At 39.8% G+C, this 26,987-nt stretch overlaps 2 protein-coding genes across 3 annotated transcripts in view; one reads left to right on the top strand and one right to left on the bottom strand.

Annotated features, from left to right (window-relative positions):
- Positions 1–2,740: 2,740 nt before the first annotated feature.
- On the top strand, positions 2,741–5,294 carry serp2 (stress-associated endoplasmic reticulum protein family member 2; the record flags this gene model as incomplete). The annotated part of the gene is made up of 3 exons (XM_081368955.1): positions 2,741–2,824; positions 5,082–5,154; positions 5,254–5,294. 3 exons carry the CDS (start codon positions 2,741–2,743, stop codon positions 5,292–5,294), a joined length of 198 nt encoding a protein of 65 aa, XP_081225081.1.
- A 1,461-nt stretch (positions 5,295–6,755) lies between these two features.
- The window catches only part of tsc22d1 (TSC22 domain family, member 1), a 54,440-nt gene continuing 34,208 nt past the window's right edge, over positions 6,756–26,987 (bottom strand). The window contains exons 1-3 of one of the 2 annotated variants that reach the window (XM_081367972.1): positions 9,602–9,932; positions 9,086–9,137; positions 6,756–8,126 (exon numbers count right to left, since the gene is read on the bottom strand). In XM_081367972.1, the coding sequence (XP_081224098.1) occupies positions 7,851–8,126; positions 9,086–9,137; positions 9,602–9,723 (450 nt within the window). In that variant the 5' untranslated portion in view covers positions 9,724–9,932 and the 3' untranslated portion in view covers positions 6,756–7,850. Of the gene's footprint in view, positions 8,127–9,085; positions 9,138–9,601; positions 9,933–26,987 lie in introns of those variants that run through there. The other variant, XM_081367971.1, reaches the window with a different exon arrangement.

Raw genomic sequence — 26,987 nt, 5'->3', positions numbered from 1 at the left:
ATAGCATATCCATCTGATTCTATGTAAATTATGACACATACATATGACTCAAGCATCTCTCCTCCTGTTTTCCATACCTTTATTCAGTGAATACACTGTCTTCCCCACGAAGATTTAGTTAGAGCATAATTGGACGAGTAATTTAGGAGTAATAAGATCTGAATCTAGGTCAGACATTTCCTCGCCCTTTTTTGGCTCAGGGATTTAAAATGCGGCTGCACCGGCACTGACTCTCAGGACAATGGAGTTTGCTTGGAGTGTTAAAAATAAATAAAGATTTTTGTGTTTCTTCTGATGGTTAATATTTGAAAGCAAACATAAAGGACCCGTCTTCTAGTACATTGTTCTGGCACCTGACACAGAGGGACACTGTGCAGAGGATACGTGAGGAGGAGGGAAAAGAGGATGCCCACTTGTGAATTAGGTGAATGCAGAGAGTGAATGTGCCAATTTGTATGTATAAATGTGTGTGAGGGAAAGCAAAGGAGAGGGAAAGAGAAACCCTTGTGGTAGACAGAGAGAAATAATTTCAAGCTCAAACAGAGGAAGCTAAACCAGCTCTTGAGGTGACATCTAGGTTAAAGGTTTTACTTCCTTAACCTTTTTGCTATGGTCACACAACAGGACTCACTACGTCCTCTTGTCTTGACTTTTTAACCATCGCTCGTCTGAAAATCAGAACACCAGTGCATCTTCTGTCCTTAAAATCAAATGAAAAGACTACTTAGGAATGCTGTTTGCTCTATGTTATCAAATTTCTGGTGAATGGGTGTGCTATTTGCAAGCGGTGTTTATGTTTTATGGATCAGTTTCGTTATTAGTATGCATCTCAGTTCTCCTGTGTTGTGGTATGTGCTACGGTCATAAAGCATGAGAGGAATGGAGAAAGTCAATGTAGTGCGGCTATGAAACACAGTTGTTACTCAGCATGCCCTTGAGAACATTTGTGATCTATAACATGGAACATATAAGGGCCTCATCCCTCAAAATAATCATTGCTCAAATCTTAAGAATGCTGATTAATATTTCTTGTATTAAAAAGATGTGGTGTTCATGCTCTGAGGGATTGGGGATTAATTATACAAGAGATAAAGCAAATACGTATGCGTCAGAACATCTCAAAAGAATGTCAGGCATAATACTGCGCAGCTATTTGCACAATGTGGCATTTTGCATGGCTGGCTGAGTCTTGAACACAGCAGAAATGGAAAGTGCACTGTGGACCCGCTTTCACAACATGCGTTGTAATGCGAAATGTGAGCCCAGAGAACGCCTGAGCTCTTTGCATTGAAGGTGCGCGCTGCTGTGCACAACCCCCTTGATGCAGTTGCTAAGCAACCACTTTATCGTCTAGTAGGACCTGTGCCGTGGCAACCTCGTATCTGACTAACTGGCACCGACTCAAAAATACTGCAAAAATAGGGCATTATTCACCTTGGCGTTTGTGGGGAAACTCAGTGGGGAAGCACTGTACTCCCTAAAGAATTAAAAAGACATGGAAAAGCCCACTGCAACTAAATAAATAAAGTTACTTGGGAAAATTTGTAAATTTGAGTTGAAGTAACAAACAAGCTTGTTATGCTAGATCAAGATTTTTCTTTTTTTGCAACGTATTTTTATACCTGGTAAAACAGCAAACTTTACTCTTTTTCTTTTCCTCCTTTTTGTATCATTATTATTAATAGTTGATGATATTCATAATTATTAATAATAATTGATATTGTTGTTGTTATTAATTATATTATTATTCATTTATTTGTATATATTTTCTAAATGTATTTTGTTTTCTTTAGCTATTTTGTAAAACATAAAATTCATGAAAAATGACATGCTGAGAACAGAGAATAAACAGCTTCAATCCACTAATAACAACAGGTCAACATCTAACCTGGACTATATGGCCATCCTAAAAACAGCTAAAACCATTGTAGACCAGCTACTGACCATCTTAGATAAGCATTAACCAGCTTGACCCAGCTAGTGGCCGTCTTGGACCTGCTAATAACCAGCTTTGTTCAGCTGTGACCAGCTAATGACCATTCAGGAACATCTATGACCAGCTTGATCCAGCTAGTGACCAGCTTATATATCATGCAGTACAGTGACTAACTTTAAACCATCCTAAAAACAGCTAAACCCATTTTGGACCTGCTAGTGAACACCCTAAGCATTGACCAGCTTGGTCCAGCTAGTGATAAATCTTAGACCTGCTAATAATCATTTTATCCATTCTAGTGACCAGCTAATGAAGGGCTAGATAGTGACCAGGTTAGACCTGCTAATAACTATAGACCAGCCAGTGACTAGTTTATGACCAGCTTGGAACTGCTAATAAACAGCTAGATGGAAAAGCTACCATGTTCCAAAACAAATACCAGTTTCAGCTGGATTTCCCAGAAGGGAATAACATGTTTATCTAGTCCTCATATTTATTATTGTTATTATTATTCATAATTATCATCAAATTAACCTTTAGAGTGTGGCAAATCAAGGTTTTAAGTTCACTTGTGAATAAAAAATCTCAAGGAAAAGCAGAAATGTGTGCAGTTCAATGGAGCTGGGCTAAAGCGCGAGCGCGTCCCTCTAGACGTTATTAGTCTACATGGAGGCGCACTTCCGTCCCGCATAAATCGGTTTAGGGGAGCAGGTGCAGGGAAGGGGACTGAAGCATCACCTCAGATAAAGCAATATATTTGATTTACTGTAGCGTTTAATTTATACATATACGCTGGCTCGGAAGATGGTAGCAAAACAAAGAATCCGTATGGCAAACGAGAAGCACAGCAAAAACATCACTCAGAGGGGGAACGTGGCGAAGACCCTGGTAAGACGGTCGTTGGTTTGTCGTCTGTATAAACGTAAACGAATGATGCTCGTGTCATTTATTATGGATTTCGCTTTTAATGTGCATGATTTGGGGTTATCATGACTCATTTCGAAGCCGCTATCAGTTTTATCGATGGTTTTATTCAAACATCACATGAGGCGAGTGCAAGTCTAATTCTTCACCTAGTAATTATCTTCAGTATCGGGGATCATCTGAAATTAGGCTTAATTCGCATGCAGTGTAAACGTGCTATTGCTTTACATAATCACAATCTGCTCAATAAGCTTTATTGAGTCACTATATGATGCAAACCAGCTTTAGTAACGTTGACGCCTGTGTTGTTGCCATGGCTACAGTTGTACAAACTGATGACAGATGCACATAACTAATCTGACCATTGGTGACCCTCCCTTGTAAAGGTGCAGTTTAACCGGGTCACTACATCTGTCATAGGCATCAATGAAATCATTTTGCCCTGTGTGGCAAGCTGCAGTTGTATTTACTGTGAGAATGTGGCATGGGTTAATGCTTGATGAATGAAGATTCATATGATGAAGTACGTTAATGAGTATTTCGGCCATCATGACAGGAGTATGATAGTTATTATTAACATCCAACATGTCTTATGTGGATCCATTTACGAGTGACAAGGGTACTCGCAGAGACGGGCACTTTGACGTAATTTTGCGTACGTGTCCGTTCAAGCACAAAAAGACAAGAAAGCGCTGAATTCTGTGTTGCTATATATATATATATATATATATATATATATATATATATATATATATATATATATATATATATATATATATATATATAGGGTATATATATATAGGGGTTTATCAGTGAAACTGAAACACTGGCCAGTATAGTGTGAGGTTTCACAACTATATACAAACTTCACTGATTTTACTTTCAGTTAGAGTGGAGTGTGGATATTGAATTAGCAGAGCAATAGCACAGCTGAACATAAAATATTGCAATCCACACAACATAATGGGAGACATATCAGAGTTCAAAAGAGGATAAATGTGTTTGTGCTCGTCTCGCTGGCTCAGCAACTCTTTGTGGTTTATCGAGAGCTGTGGGATCCAGGGTAATGTCGGCATACCAACATACAGGATGAAACACATCCAACAGGAGTAACTGTCGACTCAAGAGGAAGCTGTCTGAAAGAGATGTCCAGGTATTAACCCGTATCCAAAAAAACAAAACCACAGCTGTCCAAAAATGTGCACCTCGACTCTCATGTTTCCGCCAAAACTGTTCATCTGGAGCTCCACAGAGTCAATATTCAAGGTCGGGCTGCTATAGCCAAACCTTTGGTCACTCGTTCCAATGCCAAATGTCGGTTTCAATGCTGCCAACAGTGCAGATCTTGGGCTGTGGACAGAAACATGTACTGTTCTCTGATGAGTCCACCTTCACTGTCTTTCCCACATCCGTGTGTTACGGTGTGGAGAAGATCCAGAGAGGCTCAACACCTGGACTGTTGCTGCTCAGAGTGAAGCACAGGGTGGATCAGTGATGGTTTGGGCTGCAATATCATGGCATTCCCTTCTGTGCTTGATGGACGCGTCACTGCCTAGGACTATCGAACCATTGTGGAGGATAATGTGCACCTAATGTTTCAAACGTTGTACGACGTTGCCATGTATCAGCATGATAAAGCACCAATAAACACAGCATGTGACAGAATGCTTTGATGAACATGAAAGTGAAGTCGAACATCTCCCATGGCCTGAACAGTCACCCGATCTAAATATTTTTGAGCCACTTTTGGATATTTTGGAGGAGCGAGTCTGAAAACGTTTTCCTCCACTAGCATCACATATGGACCTGGCCACTGTTCTGGAAGAGGAACGGCTCAGAATCCCTCTGGCCACTGTGAAGGACTTGAATCTGTCATTCTCAAGACAAATTGATGCTGTATTGGCCCCAGGAGGAGGCCCTACACCATGCTAATACATTATTGTGGCCTAAAACCAGGTGTTTCAGGTTCATTGTCCAGCCCCTGTATATAAAGATAAATGGCTGAAATGGCTGTATTAGATAAAATGGCTTTTTGGTTTATCTTGATGCACAAACATAATTTTGTGTATGGACAAATCAAGTCTTCAGGTGTTTGTTTTCTTTTTGTTACTGTGACATTATGCAGACATGTGTGTCATGTGTAAACAGATACCACAGCTTTGTTTTGTTTATGAAATATCTATTTTTTATTTATGAAACATTTCAACTTTCACTGTTTCAGCGACCGCAGGAGGAGAAATATCCGGTGGGGCCATGGCTTCTGGCACTCTTTGTATTTGTTGTCTGTGGATCAGGTGATTTTAAAGTTTGAATTTTTTTAGATTATATGTGCTGATTGCTCGCTGTTTGTGTAATAATGAACTGATTCCGTCATTTTCCTTTCTTGTTTTCAGCAATTTTTCAGATAATTCAAAGTATCCGAATGGGAATGTGAGTCCCAGTGTCGTTCACACACCCTGTCGTACACCTGAATGAGATTCTTCGTGTGATTGGACACAATCTGAAGGAAGACTGGAAGGTTGAAGTCTTGTATGCTGAGCTGGATCTAGTGTACAAAACTACATGACATTGTCACACATGTTTACAGTGTCCCTGGATGAAGGGAACACGTGCTTTTCTACAGAACCATTTTTGTTGTTGACATCTTATTATTTTTATCATATTTATTTGTGATTGATGATTGCCATGATCTATTTCTCTATTTAACTGTGTTTGCGTGAGCCTTTTTCAAATAAACGTCAAACACATTTGGATAATGCCTCATTAACATTTCGCTTTTTTTAAAGCAGTTCAAAGTCATTTAAATGTTATTTTATCTTTTTTTTTTTTCTGTAAACATTCATGAATGTTACGTGACCGTAGATTATGATTTGTCATGTAAAATTAGCAGACAGCACACTATGGCGCAGGCAACCCTACTGGATCAGAGGTCTTTATGAAAGGGATAGTTCGCCCAAAAATTAAAATTCTGTCTCACTCAAAAATCATTTACTCTCCCTCAAGTTGTTCCAAACCTGTATGAGTTTCTTTCTTTCTGTTGAACACAAAAGATGATATTTTGAAGAATGTTGGTTGTCAAAGAGGCACCCATTTACCTCCATAGTAGGAAGTCAATGGCTACCGTTCAACTGTCTGGTTATAAACATTCTTCAAAATATCTTCCTTTGTGTTCAACAGAAGAAATAAAACTCATACAGGTTTAGAACAACTTGAGGAAGAGTAAATGATAAAATGTTCATTTTTGGATCAACTATGCCTTGCAGTTTGTGTCACCTTGACTCTTGATCCTTATTTTTGTGAGTTTTACCATCTAGTCCCTAAGAAAACATGGATCAACTGAAGAGGAATTTTCAATTCAATCATTTCAATTTTTCAAGCATCATAAAGAGGGACTTATTTAGATAAGATACTTGTTAAATTCCTATCTGTTATATAGCCATTATTCATGGGACAGTTAAAAGATTACAGTATGCACTAGGCTACTATGAAGGCCATCAAAATAATGCAATTTGAAATGTACTATGAAATGAAAATTAACATTTTCTAAACACGTTATTGAACTTACTGTGAACGATTAATCTATGCATGTTTTATTTTTTACCTTTTTTTTATAATATAACTCGATCTTCCTGTGAAAACGACATTAGATTTACACTTTTACAATAATGTTACACTTAAAAATGATCTTCTGTTTCATCACGTCTTCAAGAAACAATGATTTTAGCTTGACTACAGCTGTTTGGCCAACTAACATTTGAACTGAAAAAAAACCCCAGCAATGATATAAACTCACCACATCCCTGTACTATGATAAACCCTGGCAAGCGTGTCTAGTTTATTCAGAAGTCTGGTTAAACGAATGCACCTGGCATGCCACACAAGCGAACGCATCAAGGATTTTTCTCACAAACATGACTTTATTGAGAGTTGTTAAGTGCAACTGGCAAGTGCAATTACAGTATTTTACAACTTATCTCCTGGTTTGAGAACATGCACAGAACATAAGCATACAAGTTGTGTACACAATGCAAATCCATGTCAGCTATATGATAGTCAAGAGTAACTGTAAGTTAATAGATTGATCCAGAATACTTCACTGTCCAAACTGAAAACAGAAATCACATGGTTGTAATACTTCAAAATCATCTCAAGTGAACAAAGTAGTGTACAGCGGGTGTTAGATGAGTAGGGTTTTTTTTGTCCGTTTGTCAGATAAATATCGTAAGACTGATCCTGCTTAACAGCATAAAAAAAAAAAGGATGTCGTCTCCTCCAACTACCTCGCTACCCTTTAAATATGTACAACCTATATAGTGTCTCTTTAACCGCTTCACATGATATCGCTATTTTACAAAATACTTACACTAATCGTACAATAATATACAGCCCGTCCACCTCGAATATTCAGCTTGCGTCTCATCCGTCATTCTCACTGCGCAGAGAACGAATGCAGATTTTAAGCATCATGCCTCCTCGTTTTCTTCATTCTTAAGAGTATCATGATTACCCCAATGCAACTATGAACGTCATTGATGCGTCTGCCTTCCCCATGCCAGCTGGGGCACAGATTGGCAGATCTTCAAAGTTTCATCACATTCGTCACCAGAAAAGTGCTTGCTTTACTAGAAGCTCGCAGTCTAAAAAGACTGCCGTCAGCATTTACACTACAAAAGGTAAGGGAGACATGACTGAAAACCAACATGACTTTAGACACAGGCACAGTGATTCTTTATATCGTGTCCACTCCGATTGTTTTTCTTCCACTTGACAATCAATCACATTCTGTGGATTTTGTCAACGTCCCAACCTCAGCCAACTGGATTGTCACCGGTGTATAAATCGCCTCGGTACGACATTTGTCAAGTTTTGAAAGGTGTGCAAATTTCATCAGTCTAACATGTGAGCGAGGCATGTTTGATCATAAGCTTCAGTCCGTTTCCTTTACGGTTCGAACCACTCAGTCGCCCTCAACGGGAACTTTCATCCTGTGCTATGCCGAAGGTCCCGAGTTTTGTGCTGCCAGTTGGGCTGACGGGGCGGGCGGCTGCTGCGCTCCTTGCGTGGAGGAGGAGGAGGACGACGACGGGGGCGAGCCGGTCTGAACTTGCGCCTGGAACTGTGCGAGCTGCTCCGGGCTGGCCAGGTTCTTCAGCAGGTTGTTTTCTTGTTCCAGTTGAGAATTTCTCTCAATCAGTTCTTTAATCTGTTCTTTCAACACCTCCACCTCCTCACGGACCGCATACATCAAGTGACTCTTCACGAGATCCTGAAAGTGGACAGCAAAGCGTTATTTTCACATCTTTCTTTTTGTTTATTCAAACCAAAACATCTGTGTTCATTCACACACACACGTTCAAAAACATCTTCATATTATTACATGTATCATATTGTTATGTGGAAACACAAATCTCCTCTGAGGTGCCGTGTTCACGGTTATGAAGGTTTGGAATAAAGTCTTGAAAATCATTTACTCGCCCCATGTTGCTCCAAACCTGTTACGATATGAGTTTTCTTTCTTCGGTTGAACACAAAAGAAGATATTTTGAAGAATGATGGTAACCAGTCATTTGATGGTAACCATTGACTTCTATAGGTTTTTTTTTCCCCAACAATTGAAGTCAATGGCTGATTACCATCATTCTTCAAAATATCTTTCACGTTCAACCAAAGAAAGAAACTCATTCAGGTTTGGAGCAATATGAGGGTCGAGTAAATGAAAGAATTTTCATTTTCGGGTGGACTATCCCTTTAACCTGCTTCTGCTCGATACCCACAGTCCCTCCCTCCCTTTATGCCGCTGCTCTGCGTCACCAAACCGACAAAATGGCCGTCCCACACCGCGTCAGGCCAATCAGAAGCCGAGATATTTTTAACTAGGTGTAAAAGCTAAGGGGTTTGCCTAGCAACAGTAACAAGGAGCACAGATCGCGTGAGCACGCAGGCAAAACCCCAGGCAAGTCAGCAAACAAACACTTCACTCGTTTTCTTACCAGCTTTTCAGTTCAAACTAAACCTGGACTAGTCTAGAGCGAAAGCTTACCATGTTCAAAACAATGAAACGTTCAGAATCGACGCCGTCGCAATGACAGAACAACAATAATTTGATAATGATTACATAATTCATTCCCCCGGCACTGATGCAACTCGATAGACTGCTTACATCATGTAAACAATATATCTGTTTAAATATGCACTATTCATGATGAGAAAAGCAAGATGACTTACCATCGCTTGTTCAATTTTGTTGTCTATGGCCACAACACTGGCACCCGATGAGCTGTGGGGGAAAAAGAGAGAGAATCGTCACTTCACTGCTTAATTACGCGAGAAACTATGGCAACAGCAAAACAACATCACCCTAAACACACAAAATGACGAAAATCATCGCTTCAAGTTTATGTAATATTACACATACTACAGTGTTTTCTGTGGAAACCTCTAGAACACGTAAAGCGCTGCTGTATTCTGTCGCTTATTCAGAAAGATGCACTTAAACTCAGCACCATCTTTCAGGCACTGTGAGTGAAACAGCAGGCAAGCAGCTTAACGTTACAGCGTTACAGTGAGGGTTTAACCCGACCGAAGCACAACCAGCCATCAAAACGCTCAGCTGTGGCATAAAATGAGACGAATTCTCCAAAACAGCACCGCGTATATTTTCATTTCCACCGCTCTAATTTTGCACAATACATGACACAAGCTTTAGCCTTTATCACGAGCATATCAAGTCTGACATTTTACCTATTGTCGAGCTTGACGGACGAAGTCTCTGTCCCCAACAACGACGAGAGAAAAGATATTGAGAAATTTCTAAGCTGACAAACACCAAGATCCATCGCCACGGAATAGCATGGAGAATTCATGCTATTGCGTCCATAAGAAACCGGGCAGGGAAGCGAGCGCGTGTCCTTCCTACAGCCTTTCCAGCATTACATCCTTTGTGTGCGTTTGCAGGGATATTATGCCGTGACTCCCCGGCAGAAAAGCTCGCTTTATCAAGAGACCGTACATCCAGTGCCGCAGCACAAAGAAACTCCAAGGTCAGCTCATCTCTGCGCTGGTGAATATCTGCAGCCTGGGCTATTTGCATAATATATTTTACACCAGCACAGCTGAGCACGCCATTGGCGGAGAGCGGGCGGGATTTGACTAATCTATGCAGCGACGTCCCCGTTTGGCGCTCTTCCGACTCGCTCTGGATAATTTATTCAAACGCGACTTGCCTTATTCGACAATCCGGTTGGAGCGAGTTGATGTTATTTCCACCAGAAGTCTCAAGGCACCAACAGCTCTTATCAGCCCATTTCTATTACTCAGCATCTATTTGACCACAGAAAGCAGGCAGAAATAATAAGTTTCTCCATGTTATGTCATTTGCACGGCCCTTCTGGGGGAGAACGGTTTTCTTTTTTTTATACTGATTTCTGAAAAATATTTTCCAGTTTGTTTAGTTGAATTGAATACACGGGCAAAACAATATTTGAAGGGCAATTGCCTCTGCTTTGAGCACCGCGTTTGCATGCCGCCACTTATCGGCAAGCAGCGGAACTGCACTGGAGTGAATCCCTAAAGCAGGGGTTTCTGGAGCCCCATCAGGACCCTCAACCGTCCCAGGGACTCCCAATAAGAAAAGTGAAACATTGTAACGATAAAACGTCATATCTTCCTGAGAACCAGACATTTTTTTTTTGGAATTTAGTATTTTTTCCCCCCATGTAATTACATTGTTTGGAGCATTAGAAACAAATTGATTTTTTTTTTTTTATTCAAGATATTTTATTCACGTTATACTATATCCACTGTAATGGACACCAGGACTCCTTGAACCTTTTTTAGCGCAATTTTCCACCGGACAAAATTGCGATTGTTAACTCATGATTTCTGTTCTGTCTGTGCGCACCAATCTTGCACTTCTATCTACTCCTCAACCAGACCACCTAGAGACTTCGGGTTTTCGGCATTATGTTAAGGAAGGTCTAATCTCGGGAACGCACAAAAAAAAAAAAACAGGAAAAGATTTACTATCTCTTAGTGTTGTGATCCCATGACGTGAGAAAATTGCGCTAAAACACTCACTGAGTTATTACTTGTTTTTTATTATTCACCAATCAATTTTTAAGTTTTAGGATTTTTTTAAACAAAGTTTGAATAAAGATGATTCTCAACTATGTTATGAAAGATATAACGGAATGAATTAATATACCATTTTACTTGTTATGCAATATGTGGGTAAAATGGCCATAAATGGGAAGTCCCCTTCAATACAATGCATCTAATTTGCATATTAATGTTCTTATGTCAACATAAAAATGTTGCCAATTATTACATTTCTTTTTTTTAATTACATCTAATATTTTATAGGAATATTGATATATTTAATTTATTTTCCCCATTTACTTCTTGTGATTCACTTATGTCCCAACATGCTGATAAACATGCTTCAAGTCCTGGTGTGTCCACCACTACAGTGGACATGTATAAAATCAATGCCCTGTTCCAAGGTCTTAATGCAGAAAGCATCGACAGCATGTTTAGATAAAACTCGGTCCCCTATGCTTTAAACGCAGCTAACTAATCTCATGTGAGCTTTAATGAACGTGTTTAAATACACATCAGCGTGCTTCATATTATCTGCGCCTGCACATGTGCTTGGTTTGCAAGGCTCAGGGTGATGCCAATTCAGTTGCAGAAGAGACAGAAGATAGATGAGCAAACTAAACCCAAACGCACTAATTCAATACATCTCACGCTATGGTGATGAAACTATGGTATACCTCAAACCTTTTTTTACCTTTTTAAATCCTAACAAGCATGATGTTCCAACTGTGTACCACTTAGCTTCATATACAGCTTTCAAAGCATGAAATGAAAATGATATTTTCTAAATGCACATTATTAATCTTGTGAACAATTCATTCATGTTTTGACCTGTAGTTCTTAAATCAAAATGTCATTAGTCAATCTTTCAGTGAAATGACACTTCTCTCCAGTGACGTTATGCTGGACTTCTCCAATCATTTAGTCCGCTTAAAACGCGCCTCTTTCTTACTATCGAATGCAAGCTCGCCTTCGGTTGTAAACTGAATGGAGGCAGAGCTGATGGACAGAACCCGGTCCCGCCCTACATTTTTGTGTTTTCCGATAATCCATTTCACTTGGATGTATGCCACAATATAGAAGAATATATCTGTCGCTACTTCAGTTATATCATGACTAAGTTGTATTTACAGGCATAATGGAGACTAGGTGGAAAAATTAAAAAATCTCCAACAATAACCACATACTACATTTTTTTGATTATATATATATATATATATATCTGCCCGAGATATATATTCAGATAAAAAATATAAACAAATGGACATGAAACATTGAGCTGATATCATAATGTAAGCAAAGAATGATGAGAGAAATGAAACTAGATATGTAGGAAATCGTTAGGGACAACAGTCAATTATATATAGTTAACAGTCATGACACAAAAATATCTGACAACAAACATGTAATAATAATAATAATAACAAGCCTTAGTTTGCATATAAGATGTGGGTATTTCATAATCCGGTTACATCAGCTTTGCAGTTTCAACACGCCGTCACCTTGAGTCATGATTGTGGTAAGGTTGGTTAATTTCTGTTGTAAAGGTGTGTACTTATCATCCACATGGATAAACTATAATAAAGGTGGCGTAACACCCAACCGGTAAGCTCAGAGGAATGCTTCATTGTGCTCACAGGATCATTTCCCGCCAAATGACAACAGATATCCTCAGTTCCTCTGAAACATTGCATAAGTCCTGTCCACTAATGACAAAGAAAACATCAGTGGGATTTAACACTGCTGTAATGTTTAAACCAAGTGTGTACGCTTGCATCCAGTAAAAATAGATCACTTATCCTAATGAAGTGCACACCAAATGAAGCCCCACACTAAGCTGCTCAGGACGCTGTTAGCTGTTCCAGGCTCTTTGACTGGAAGTGGATTTAAGCAATTATGAAGTCCAAATATACCTCTGCTGTCCATGACCTGACCTCACACTACCACCATTCAGAGCGCTCAACTGAACGACACCTACTTATTTATTGACATCTTTGTGTGGCGATCACAGTTCGCCATCTCACAATTAAAAAACAGGCCATGGCACACACTATTACTCCAGCTAAGTAAGTACTATGACACAATTTATATGAACACCTGATTGGACCAGTAGAAGGTTCTCTGGACAGTGTGTACTCAACATAGTGAACAAGAAGAACATGTTTGTCATTGATAAAGAAGCTTCTGTCTAGAAATCTGTCTCAAAAGGTCAACAGAACAAATCATCCATCTACCCTTTCCACTTAAAGTTTGATTGTAGCTCGAACGGAAGATCTTTGCTCTAGAAACGCCCAAGTCATGGGTCCAGTACCCAGGGAATGCATTAACAAAAAACAATGTTAAATGCAATGCAAGTTTCTTTGGATAAAAGCCTCTGCCATGTAAATGTAAATGAATTTCAACAGAGATCAATGACACCTGACAGGAATTAACAAAACAATGGAGACGTTTGACATGCATTGCTATCTAAAAGCATTTCAATGCACGCAAATATTATTTTGCACTAAAACATTCCTTCTGTATGCCAAAATATACTTTGATTCTCTCGGTTTATCTTCTTTGCGCATAAATCAACAGACTGAACATGATTTCCTCATTAAAATGACCAGATTAATCTGACACACATATGATGCTCAGAGGAACAAAGACCTCCTGAGACTCTCCAACAAATAGATGCCACACTTTTCATTCATGATGGCAAATGCATTTGCATCTTGGTTTAAAATATCTTCCAAGGAAGAATCAGAAAGCATATGAATAGAAAATGCCTTGTCTCACAACTAATATATATATATGGTAGTGTAAAACACACTTTACCTTTTCAAATGCTGCTCTAATTCCCAGAACAAAAGCTTCATGGCCATTTCGTCTCGGCCGTGAACTGGGAGGGCCGTTTCTCTCATTGATGTCGATCAGCGGCCCTCCAAACACAGAACTTGCTCCTCTATTCCTCACACGACTCAAAAACACACACGTGCACATCCACAAAGAGGCATGGCCACTGTTTCACTCCCTTTATCTTCTCCAGCAGTCGTAAAAGCTGAACCATCGCCACCACAAGACCTGGTATTAGCTCTGTTGTCCAGTCTCCGTTTGCCTTCACTATACTGCCTTTGTGCATATAGAGAGATTCGTGAACGATTGAGTGAAAACAAGAGTAGGGCAAGCTGTGATGTCACGTCACTGACATGGTCACGTGACTGTTACATAAACCAGCAACAGAGATTAAAATATTCCCAATGATGGCTTCTCGCACGCACCCGTGCTCTCGGGGAGGCTGCCTTCCTCGCAACCCTCAACGGCTATCCAAACCTATCCTGTCCCAATGTTTTTCTTCTCCTCTTTATTTTCCCGGCACAGAAGCGTGCATTTCTCCCCTGTGGAGAGAAGAGACGGGCCCCTGCACTTGAGCCGGGACTTATCTTGTCACTTCTCATCAGTTTCGTAGCCCGACGCAGGCTTACAGCGTGTGCGGCTGGTGAAACATGCACACACGTCTCTTGGCTTAGGCGGCTTGCAGTAAAAACAACATGGATCCCAACATTGGGAGGGATTTTACCTGTTCAAATAACACTGACAGTGACAGCTTTGAATGGCATTGTGAGGCTTCTGTACTTGCGTGCTGATCAGAATGAACACAGCTGCAGAACTTCAACTTGACTGACTGAAGCTCAGTGGCTTACAAACAAGCCTTCATAATACTTCAGAATCTTAACTCAAAAGGAAGTGATCTTCTGTCTGGTATTGTAGTTTTAAATCACCGCATTGCACTGTGAATAAAATACTAAAACAGGCCTGTGGCTATCATTACATAAGCAGATCATCGGATCAATAATCTGAGATATTAACAATCATTGTACTCTTTAATTTTCAAATCACGTTATTTAACAACTGATGTTTTATTTTAATTTCATATATACAGCACTTATGTGCCAAAGAACAAAAGGAATTTTAAGTGAATATAAAAAGACTACGAAATGCACACTTGTCTCTGTGTCTGATGCAGTAGTGCACTATGAGAGCACTCTAGATGACCTCAAAACAGGCGTGTTTTAAATAGTTCATTTTAAGTCCACAGCGCAGCTTGCATTATGATAATCCATTATGATAATGCCTTATAATGCACATGATTCCATACAGGCTTCATCGTTTCACATTTTTGCATAATTCCAACACTTTTATCCATTAACAGTTACCATCTCTAGTAGGGATGTCAATTTTCACAAATTCCCATGATCGATTAATCGTTAGCCTTAATACTGCAATTTGCGTCCACTGCAGTGGCATATAGCCAACAGCATGACAGGGTCTGCAAATGCAGCTCAAAACGCTATGTTCCTCACCAAATGAATGAGGTGGGTTTTTAATCCAAATAAAGGGCTAGGATTGTAAAATGTTTCGATGTGATTGATCATTTAATTAAATGACTTATTTAATAATCAAATATAACGACTAATACAGCGCGTCACCGACGCCACCTCAGAAACATGCTTGTTAGAATGTGTACGCTCTTCCTGGGACAACGCGTTGAAAACGGTAGCTAAACCCAATGAATTCACAACGATTTAATAATAGTGTTCTCATGTTATGTAATATGACAGTCCCAATCATAGTTATTATTAGTCGTGCATTGCTGATTGAGCTGCGCGCTGAATGAATACCGGTAAACTGGAGCACTTTGCTAGCACGTTATTTAACTCAAAGAAACGCATCCTATATGAGATTAATCAGATATATACAAAATAAACATAATATTATAAATTATATCTGCACAAAATGACGCAAATGCACAAGTGAACTTGAACTAAGTTACATGCGTGCCATTCAGAATGATGTGTTGTGGACGCGCTCGTCCTGGAGCAACGCGATGAAACACGGCAACTACTAAACCCAAATAATTCACAATGTTTTATTACAATATTGTTCTCTTTATAATGTTATATAATATGACAATCCCAATCATAGTCATTATTAGTCGTGCATACCCGTTTAAGCTGCGCGCGCTGAAGCTGATCATGCTTTACTACAGCGTTAATTCTTAACCAAATGCATCCTATATGAGATAAATCAGATATGGATAGGCCTACATAAAATAAACACACTATTACAACTTACATTTGCACAAAACAAAAGGCTGCGAAAGTACACGCAAACTTATAGTCATGATGAAGGTGAAAAATGGTCCCAAACACAACTCAGGTGCGTTCGCTTTACATTTTTTGCGGTTGAGCCGCACGCACACCCAATCGCTAAGTTTGATCGATTAAATGTATTATCGACAATTAATCGATCGTCGATTAATTGTTAACATCCCTAATCTCTAGTGGACATGACAGTGCTTCAACAATTAAAATGGAAAAATAAAAAATGTAATGTTTAACATAATATAATGATAATTTATTATTATTATTTTTTTTATTTTTTTTATAACTATGAACAGCAACAAGCATTTAAAATTAAATTAAATTGTCCTAACCCCAACATTTGTTTACAAAGCCTTAAAGGAAATCATACATCTTGTGCTTTCAAATTCAATCTAAATAAACGACTGTATGTGTGAAAGATGTATGGCAATTAAGCTTCCACTGCAAGTGACATGAGTGACCATTTATCGCTTCGTAATCATGGCAGTCCAAGCCTGAAACTGGGCAGCCTCAATATTTACATGTAAAATAGACTAGCATGATTTGAATAAGAGCCTGGAGAGCTTCGCAGAGAGAGGAGCTGAAACGGACACTGTTTAAACAGCAGTGCAGAGGAGGAGCGCTGCTTACAGAAGCCCTGCAGTCGACAGCTCCCCGATACTCGCGAGCCTTCAGCGCCACAGAATTTATAGAAAGGTAACACGTTTCAAACAGTGTATTTAGACAGGCAGGGCTGTCCCTAGGCAACCGGCCACCCTCAGTGTCTGAGAGTCAGAGTGCAGATGCCATTCTCCACAGCCTTCAACCTGACCCTAGTTTATGCGTTTTGCCCAATTCACAATAGTATGGCACAATGCCATCTGAAACGGTCCACCAACATAACACATATTAGAAATCTGAGTGTGTACCCTGCATACTACGATACAAGTTGGAAATTATTATTGAGAGGCACATCTCGTGAACATGGTATAGCTGGAAGATTGGTGAGATCACATTGTGGGATTTCGACATGAACAAACGAAGGCCACTCTGCGTGAGAGAGAGAAAGTGCCATTTTGCCATTTGGGCTGACAGCAGCAGGTTGCACAACAGAGCTTCATCCTGTATTCTCCAGCTCTGACTGTGCAGCACACACAGAATAGACTGGACAACCTCAGCAAGTTTCACTCCATGAGCAAGAAAAGAAGCATGTGAGAACAGCTTCAGTGCACATTTACTGCCCAGAATGACTTAATACGGTGATGGAGACAGATGTGCACTTCGTACATTTAAACATTTCGCAATTTACTCTTATTGAAATGTCTTTTTAGATTAAAGGCATGTAAAAAGTGCCTTTTAAAGGGGAAAATCATTTGCTTCTGCTGGTTGTATCTTGGAGCACAGTCCCACAGGTTCGTGAGGAAAGAGGCTTTATTTTCTGTAGAGTAGCATATTCCTCCAGTGTTTAGGGAAGTGTGAATGGTCACCGACTTCCTCACACATTTTTGGTTATGCAACAGTTCTACTAGTGTGCAGACAGAAGAAACAGGTATAAGTAATGTGGAGTGAAACCTGGAATTAACAGGATTAGCCCAAAAGCAAAACGGCAACGGAAAAGATCTGGGACGAGTCATTGAAGTAGTTTCCACTACAAAAAGCATGAAGGCCTGCGGCTAGAATAGTAGAAGCCTTCTTGCCTTGCCGCTGTTATACGCACCAAATCTGCACCGGTCCGCCCTCTCCCTTTGTCTGGAAGCACTGTAGCCTTTATATAAAGTGACAGACGAGGCACTGTAGAGATGCAAGACTCTGGGAAATTTACACACCCATGTTATTTTGCATTGTGTGCACCTTATAGCCCCATTGCACGCAATATATTGTAGCTTTCACCGCTTTATAAATGCACTTTTCTCAAGTGAACACTTCAAACTGCCAGAGAAAAACAGCCATTGATGGTGCGGTTAAGCTCCAGTTGGTTGGGGCTGATCGAGCGAGACAATAGCTGGGATATAGGCGAATTGAAGGGGATCTGAGAGGGGGGTTGTTTACATAGTACACTATGTTCTTGATGCAGACGGCCAGTCAAGCACGAGCATTACTTCCACTCGAGCTCCTAATGCGATTTGTGGGCTTTTCGGTATGTTTGCAGACACTGTCAAGATGTAGCTATATTGTATCAGACTGAGAACATAAATGAAAAGTGTGCTAAAGCTGGGCTGTTCTCCACATGGCGCTTTTACGTTGTCAAAAGGATGTGATTAATATAGCAGAATCCTGTTAAAAAAGTTTCACCCCTAGTCTGACACATGGCTAGCTTCAATATTTAAATATAAAATAAAATTGAATTAGTGCTTTGAGACAAAGTAAGTGCTTTACCACAAATTTAAATACAAGAAACTAATTTGAAATACATTTTATGAGAACAAGTTGTACAACTACTTTTCTTTCGAACAAAACAACTGATCAAAAGCACCCAGCAGCCCTCCATCTTTTAATGGAGTGTTTAGGCTTATGTGAATGTTTTTCCAAATGAGATATTTCACGGCATGCAGAGAAATCATTGAGGCTGATGCTTGATCCAATTTTAATATCAGTATGAGCACTGGGATAATCAGAGGAGGATCTCCATCCATCCCACTGTGATATAGAAGCCTAAAAAGGAAGAGGCATCTCCTCCTGACTGAACAAAACATTCCTACTGTAACTCTATAGGATGGGTAGTGTGTGAACAGCACAGGACCAAAAGCACACAGTTCTCAGGTGAAACAGGGTTCATGTGCACAGACTGGACAGTAATTACCCTGAAGTATAAAAGAGATAACAGGCCTGCCCTCAGCTCATATTTATATAAAAACATGAATCATTCCAGTTTCATGTGCAACTACATGCCAAACAGCCAACACCAAGCAATTTGTTTTTAATAATTCTCTCAAATAGTGTTAAGCCGAAAATCTGCTGATATTATATTTTGCCATTTTATTTTTTTGGCCAAGCTGAATTTTCAGTAGCCATAACTCCAGTCTTCACATGATCCATCAGAAATCGCTCTTATATACTGGTGAAAAATGTATTATTCTGTATTATCAATGTTGAAAACAGTGCTGCTAAAAAAAAAAAATTCTGGATTGTTGGATGAATAGAAAGTTAAAAAGAATATAAAAATTTCAATGTGGTAAAACTATTTTTATACGAGTTTAAGGGTGTAGTTCGGTTCGTTTGGTCCAAACCAGTCCTTTTTAGGGGCATCATGTCCCGTTTTTGGTTAGCTTGCATGTCTTTGGTCCCTGTTGTGTTCACATTTCATTCAAAGAGCACCTGAGTTCATTTGGAAGTGGACCAGGACCCATCTTTTCAGCGGTCTTGGTCTGCTTTTTTGTGTGCACGTTCACATTTAAATGGATCACACAAACAGACCAATCACACCAAACATGCCAAGTGTGAACATGCCATAAAAGTATTTAATGCAATGAATACACAGGCATTATTATGGGCCAATCTGTTGTAGATATCGGTAGCAGTATCAGCCATTAAAAATCCCATAGTTTCAACCACTAATCCCAAATATTTACATGTTAGACACCTAGGCAAATGCTTTACGTAAATGCACACACAACACTGGGGCCCACACTGCATTTCCCCAATAATTTACCATGTCTCTGTTGGTTCTCTTTCTTACTAAACTGCACTGCCTGTTTTTTCCAGATTCACTGAGTGGACTCCCCCGCCTGCTCCCTCTCTCCATCTGTCATGTCAGCCTGTGACGAGTGTTCCTCTCTCTCCGCTCTGCCCTAATTCTGAGAAGAATATATATGCTCAGTGCCAACAGGCAGAATCCAGTTTGCTTATGGAAAAGAGCCCACGAGGAGAGGCGCGGAGCTGTCCGGGCAATGAGGTGGGAAGCATTCCAAGCCCTCCCTCCACAGCGCTTAAAACCTCAGAAGCATCTCTGCAGTCGTGTGCTGGCCTGTGTGAGCACACACACCTGCAGCAGCGCTGGAGCTGCTCTATATGCTTGGCAAAAACAGACACGCGACTCACTGAATGCAGAGTAAGGGAGCATTACTGACTACAGCCATAGACACATGAAGTGTCTAATAGAAGATAGGTGGCAGTCATAATACATTAAGTAAAAGTTGGAGACAGCAGAAAAGAGATTCTAATACTGGGAGGTAATAGCAAAGTCCCATTTTACATCACGGTAAAGGTACACATACATATTATTTTGTTCCATTTAGGGCTGTCACGATTCCTCAATTAAACTAGAGTACTCGATTAAAAAAAGAAAAGAAAAAAAAATTAAAATCGACTGCAATTTACCAGTGTCGAGTAACCGGCAAAAATGCCAGAAGCGGCGCGTTCCACAGACGAGAATCCATGAACCGCATTATTAGACTATTTTCTAAGGCTGCACAATGTATTAAAACCATTTAAAAACCATACTACAGCAAATATTAGAGATTAAGTGGACATTTGACTTAAGTGTTGTTTGGCCAATATTAAACAAGGAATTGATCATGCTATAATGTGTTACAACAACCACCACCAGGCTGCAGGCATTTGTTATAATACATAATTGTTGTTCTACAAAACCATATGATTACTTGCTTTTGATACTTTATTTGAACCCAATATTATCGCCTTATTGTTATATATGCAAGCCATTTTAAAGGCTATTGTTTGCTTAGGTCTAGTTTTATTACCACAAACAAATTCTATTACTTGATTAATCGTCAAAATCGACTCAAATAATCGTTGGTGACAGCCCTAGTTCTATTGCATTGCTACACACCTGTCCACAAACCTTGTTCATCAGATGCTTAAATCCTCATTGTTCCTCACTTTTGTCTCTCATCTATGGGTGGCAGATCATTTAAGCCCCTTTCACACAGCGCGTTGATTCCGGTAACATTGCTGGGATCAGTCCCAGAACGTCTTTACGGGATCTTTACGGGATGTGTGTGAACGCACTCACAGATTCCTGAAAATCACTGGCAGTGTGAATGAACCAAAATCAAACGAACCCAGGACAAATCCCGGGAAACATTTTCATATTTTCCGGAATCTCTGTGTGAAAGGGGCTTCAGTGTCATAGCACCAAAACTATGGACATTATCACTATTTGTTCCTTCAAGTCTCAATTCAAATCTATTCTCACAGTATTTTCATCCTTCGGTGTATTTGTATGTTTTTGAGCATATTGTAATGTCTATATTATTGTCCTTCTGTACAGCAACCTTGAGATTGGGAAAGGTGCTTTATAAAACTTTTTTTAATTAAAAAACAAAATCTGGTAATGTTTATTGTTGAACAATCAATCATTTTACACATTAAAAAGGTAACTGATTAAGTTCCAAATATAAAGAGAAAATGGTCCAAGACGACGCAAACCAACGGTATTGCATAGCTGTTACACAGCATCACACTGCTCAGCCCTAGAGCTCATGAAGGTGATGCCAGTTTAAGTCCACCTTGTGTCATTCCCCTCTCCTGTTCTCCACTTTTCTGCTCAAATTCTACATTCAATAACAAATACTGATCCCATTAATTAAAATGTGGCTAAAATGCAAAAAACAACAAACCAAAACAATGAAGCAGCTATGCTGAATCATACCAGCTACGCAAAACCATGCATAGACAAACATCCTGTATGTAATTTAGTTATGAAAAATCTGCAGTGGAATGCAGTGCATGTGTAGGAGTGGAGGCCCTGTGGAGACAACAGGAATCTCTCCTCCCTCCCGATCGGACGGCACACATCCCTCTCCCAGAACCCGTTTCTCCATTCAGGCGGAAGAGAACCTGAGGGAGCCTCAAGCATAGCCTGTCCTCTTTATGCGTTACATAACCGCTGCTTCATTCAGCGAGGGGACCCCCGTTCGCACAAATCACTGTGCGGGAACACGGCTCCGCTCCCTCTGCCAGTCCTCCCCTTTGTGCCCATTTGTTTAAACGGGAAGGGGACACGGACGCAAGGCAAAAGGACACGCCGCCTCCTTCCGCAGAGCTGGCAGCACAACAGACGTGTGCTGTTCGTGCCAGAGAGCAGTGCTCTCAGTGTAGAGGAAATACGCCAAAGACAGAAGTGGCCGCTGCATTCATACACTGACCTAGATATCAGTTAGCAGCCCTGATCACAAACATTTGCGATAACTTTATGGGTGCTTGCCTCCGGAACAAGCAGGAGAAGATACTCTCACTCGCATATGATGATATCTGAGCCGCAGACTTCAAGCAGTCATTGCATGCAAAGGATATGCAACAAAGTACTAAACGTGACTTTAATTAGCATAATATTGATGCGTTTAAACTACGCTTGGGCATTTTTGTTCATCTCTCATTTCTATCATTGACAGGTCTCAAAAACGAGTACTCGGGGGCGGGGCATGTGCAGGGGAGCGGGGCTTGTCCGTCATGAAAATTTACCAGGTCTGAACGCAAATATTTGCAATAACCAAGTATGTTTTTTGTTTACCACATTTGCACTTAAATTCCATTCCAATTTCAAGTGTATGCTGAATATGCAATGCAATATTGCAGAGTTTGACTGGACGTGCATGGTTTGATGTCAACAATAATATATACAGTAAAAGATTGAAGAATTTTCATTTTTTGGGTGAACTTTAAGGGCGCTTTCCTCCGAAACAAGCAGGAGCTATAAATGGCTGCCGCACAGACTCTGGACAGAGAATCACCAGAGAAGATACTCTGCACAGGGTGATATCTGAGCCGCAGACTTCAAGCATCCATTGCATGCAAAGGATATGCAACAAAGTACTAAACGTGACATTAATTTGCATAATATTGCGGTGTCGAAACATTAAGGTGTTCTTAAATGAAGTACGGACCAAGGCTACGTTCACACTGGTCGTGTTTGGGACTGACAACCGCATTTACTTACAGGTGCGAGTCTCGAAATGTCCCGTTCAAGCAGCGTCTCGAACACTGTCTGTGTGTGAATGTGCAAGCCCGTACTCTTACCAGTAACCAAATCAACAGTGACCAAAGTATATCAAAGATGGCGACGTCAATAAAACTGAAAAGTCTAAACACTTTTGACACAAGTGTTCAACATGTCCAATTGGCAGCGGGATTGGCGCTTCTTTTATTGCCTTTTTCACCTATTTTAGTAATAATCACAAATTAGGTATCATTCGAAAACTTAAACACTCAATTCATACTGTGAAAAACATTTTGAAATCGGACATCGCGTTACCATGGAAATTATACTTTAAATCCTTTTAGTGGGCTACTCCCCCTAGTAGGCGGTGTCATATTTCATATTACAACATTTATTTTAATTTTTATAAATCAAAACTTTTTATAATCTTGACAAAACACTTATTGTCGGAAATATTCAAGGTTCCATACTTGGCGACTATTTTGTGAGGGAAGTGATATTGTGACAAATGTTTTTATTTGTTGCAGGAGAACGCATCAAAACATTCAAAAGAATGTGGGATTCACCTGGGGCCGGTTGCACCAGCCGTGCGGAAAATACAACTCAGCCTAGTTTTGACGTAAATGGGCACCAAGTTACAACTTGCACACTACTAAATATTTTTGCATTGCACCATTAAACTTGGCTGAAGCATAACACTAAGATAAACTAAATATTTAAGGAAGCCTCCAATCAGTAAATGTTGGAATAAAATAGCAGACAGATTAAACTGGATCAATAAGCTCTTGTTTTATCTGACAGACTTCAATTCTTTAGCCATATGTGATAATGCTGGCATTTACACTTGCTTTGAGATTTTAAGAGAGAAAACAATGTGAAATATAGCTGCAAGCAGCAATTACCGGGGCCAAGCAGAATAAGACGACAAGACATGCCGACATGTCTGAAAGTGTCAGACCAACTGCAACAATGAGCAATTAAAGACATTTAAAGAGGTTTTTAGACGAAATGGCTAAAAAATCATAGAAACAGTAATTAAAAATATGATTTAATGGATTATCACTTTTGACAAATAGGTGGCACAGTTACAAAACTGATGTGATGTGGTCAGAGTGAGGAGACAATGACACATACAAAGTTTGGTGTCAATATGTCAAGGCATTGCAGAGATAAAGCCTGAATAGTGCTATTAGCATCATGCCTCAAATTTGCTGCTGCGCTATACGAAAACGGTTTCGTCAATTGACACGAAATCCATAACTTTTAGTCGGCACAGTCTGGAGATGATACGATTCGATTTTGGTGAAAATCGGACAAACGGTCTAGGAGGAGTTCGAAAAAGTAGGTTTTGAATGAAAATCAAGATGGCGGACAAGAAGTTTGACCAAATAAGGAAAATTTGGTATCTATGTTCTCGGCTTGACCCAAGGAATCTATTAAGACCAGTGGCATTTACATAGGCCGATGTATTCAAAAGTTATTAGCAGTGTTGGAAATGTTGTTATAACTTTTGACCACTAGGTGGCGCTGTCTCTAAATATGTTGGGTACCTTCAGGGGATGGTGCTGATGGCACATTCTGAGTTTCGTAATATTACACCAATGCATTTGTTAAGTATAGCATTTTATTTCACAAAACTGCATTGAAGTCAATGGGAATTTCATGTTTTGTTCTATTATAGCGCCACCAAGAGGCTCAGTCCCACCATTTTTTTTATGTGTCCTCAGAGTGAGCCCATACATATATGTGTCGATTTTGGTTCAAAAATCTCAATTTGCTTCGGAGTTATAGACATTTATATGAAAAAACACGTAAAAAATGACTGACACATGACTTTGATTGAATATTACTACCCCTAAACATCAATATTTTCGCATTTGGGCATTGGCATATAGCTATCGACCTATGTTTCCAAACTTCTGAAGGTGGTTTCGTCTCGATCGGACAAGCGGTTTCAAAGATATAGCCAAATGTTTTTTAAGCGCTAAATCACAACGCTACACAAACCATAAGGCGAAACCTAACATGTTTGGTATCGTTGGACTCGGCAACGATTCAGGAGTCTAATGAGATGAGTCCTGTGAAAATAAGTTGACCACACCCAAAGTTATAAGCATTTGGAAGCATTTGGGGAAAAAAATTCACCACTAGATGGCACTGTTTCGGAACTTCTCAGGCTCCTTCAGGACATCGTGCTGATGACCCATACCGAGTTTCATAACGATACGTTCATGCATTCCTAAAATACAGCATTTTAGCACATAATTCAAAATGGCCGACAGCCAAAATGGCTGATCTGGGAAAATTGGATATCAGTCGACTCAGCATGATGCCTTGAATCTAACAAGACCACTTTTATGATTTTTGGACAAACCATTCAGAAGTTATAAGCAAAAAAAGCCATTTTTCATATCTCCGGACCAGAGGGTGGCACTGCGACGAAACGCAGCATGTAGGCTCAGGTCATGCTTGTGATGATATGTGCTTAGTTTGGTCTGAATACGATAAAGCGTTGCGGAGATACAGGCTTGTGTCTGTTTTCGCAAGCGCTACATAAAATTTGTTTGCGCGGTATTCAAAAACGGTTTGACGAATCAACACGAATTCCATAACTTTTTGTCGGCATGGTCTGAAGATGATCTGGTTCAATTTTCGTGGAAATTGGAGCAACGGCCTAGGAGGAGTTCGAAAAAGTAGGTTTTTTGAAAAATTCAAAATGGCGGAAAAATTATAATGACGGAAAATGACGTCATAGGGTGCAATCGAATCGTCATGAGCTCAGGAATCAGAGGAAAAAAGAATTTTGTTTCTAGCCCTTGTGATTCAAAAGTTATTAGCATAAACATGAGTGCAACTTTGGACAGTTGGTGGCGCTAGAGGGAAAGACTTAGACACACCAAAATTGGTGTATTTAATGTTGGGACTGTCCTCTATTAGAATGTCAAATCATTACAACTTTCCCGCGATCGGTTCTATGGGCTGCCATAGACTCCCAGTCGGAAGAAGGAAGAATAATAATAATAAATATAGCTGCAAGCAGCAATTATCGGGGCCAAGCGCAAGCAGACGACAGGATATGCCAACATGGCTGAAGGTGTCAGACCAACTGCAACAATGAGCAATTAAATACATTTAAAGAGGATTTTAGGCGAAATGGCTGAAAAATCATATAAAAAGTCATTCGAAATATGATTTAATGGATTATCACTTTCGACCAATCTGTGGCGCAGTTACAAAACTGATGTGATGTGGTCAGAGTGAAGTGACAATGACACATACAAAGTTTGGTGTCAATATGTCAAGGCATTGCAGAGATAAAGCCTGAATAGTGCTTTTAGCATCATGCCTCAACTTTGCTGCTACGCTATACGAAAACGGTTTCGTCTATAGACACGAAATCCATAACTTTTAGTCAGCACAGTCTGGAGATGATACGATTCGATTTTGGTGAAAATCGGACAAACGGTCTAGGAGGAGTTCGAAAAAGTAGGTTTTGACTGAAAATCAAGATGGCGGACAGGAAGCTAGGCCAAATAAGGAAACCTTGGTATCTATGTTCTCGTCTTGACCCAAGGAATCTATTAAGACCAGTTGCATTACAATAGGCCAACTTATTCAAAAGTTATTAGCAGTTTTGTAAATTTTGTTATAACTTTTGACCACTAGGTGGCACTGTCTCGAAATATTTTGGGTACCTTCAGGGGATGGTGCTGATGGCACATTTTGAGTTTCGTAATATTACACCAATGCATTTGTTTAGTATAGCATTTTATTTCACAAAACTGCATTGAAGTCAATGGGAATTTCATGTTTTGTTCTATTATAGCGCCACCAAGAGGCTGAGTCCCACCATCTTTTTTACATGTCCTCAGAGTGAGCTCATACATATGTGTGTCGATTTTGGTGAAAATATCTCAATTCGCTTCGGAGTTATAGACATTTATATGAAAAAACATGTAAAAAATGACTGACACATGACTTTGTTTGGAATTTACTACCCCTAAACATC

Source organism: Scardinius erythrophthalmus, assembly GCF_964197995.2.
Source record: "Scardinius erythrophthalmus genome assembly, chromosome: 6".
Classification (NCBI taxonomy): domain Eukaryota; kingdom Metazoa; phylum Chordata; class Actinopteri; order Cypriniformes; family Leuciscidae; genus Scardinius; species Scardinius erythrophthalmus.
This window is presented reverse-complemented; position numbering and strand designations above follow the sequence as displayed.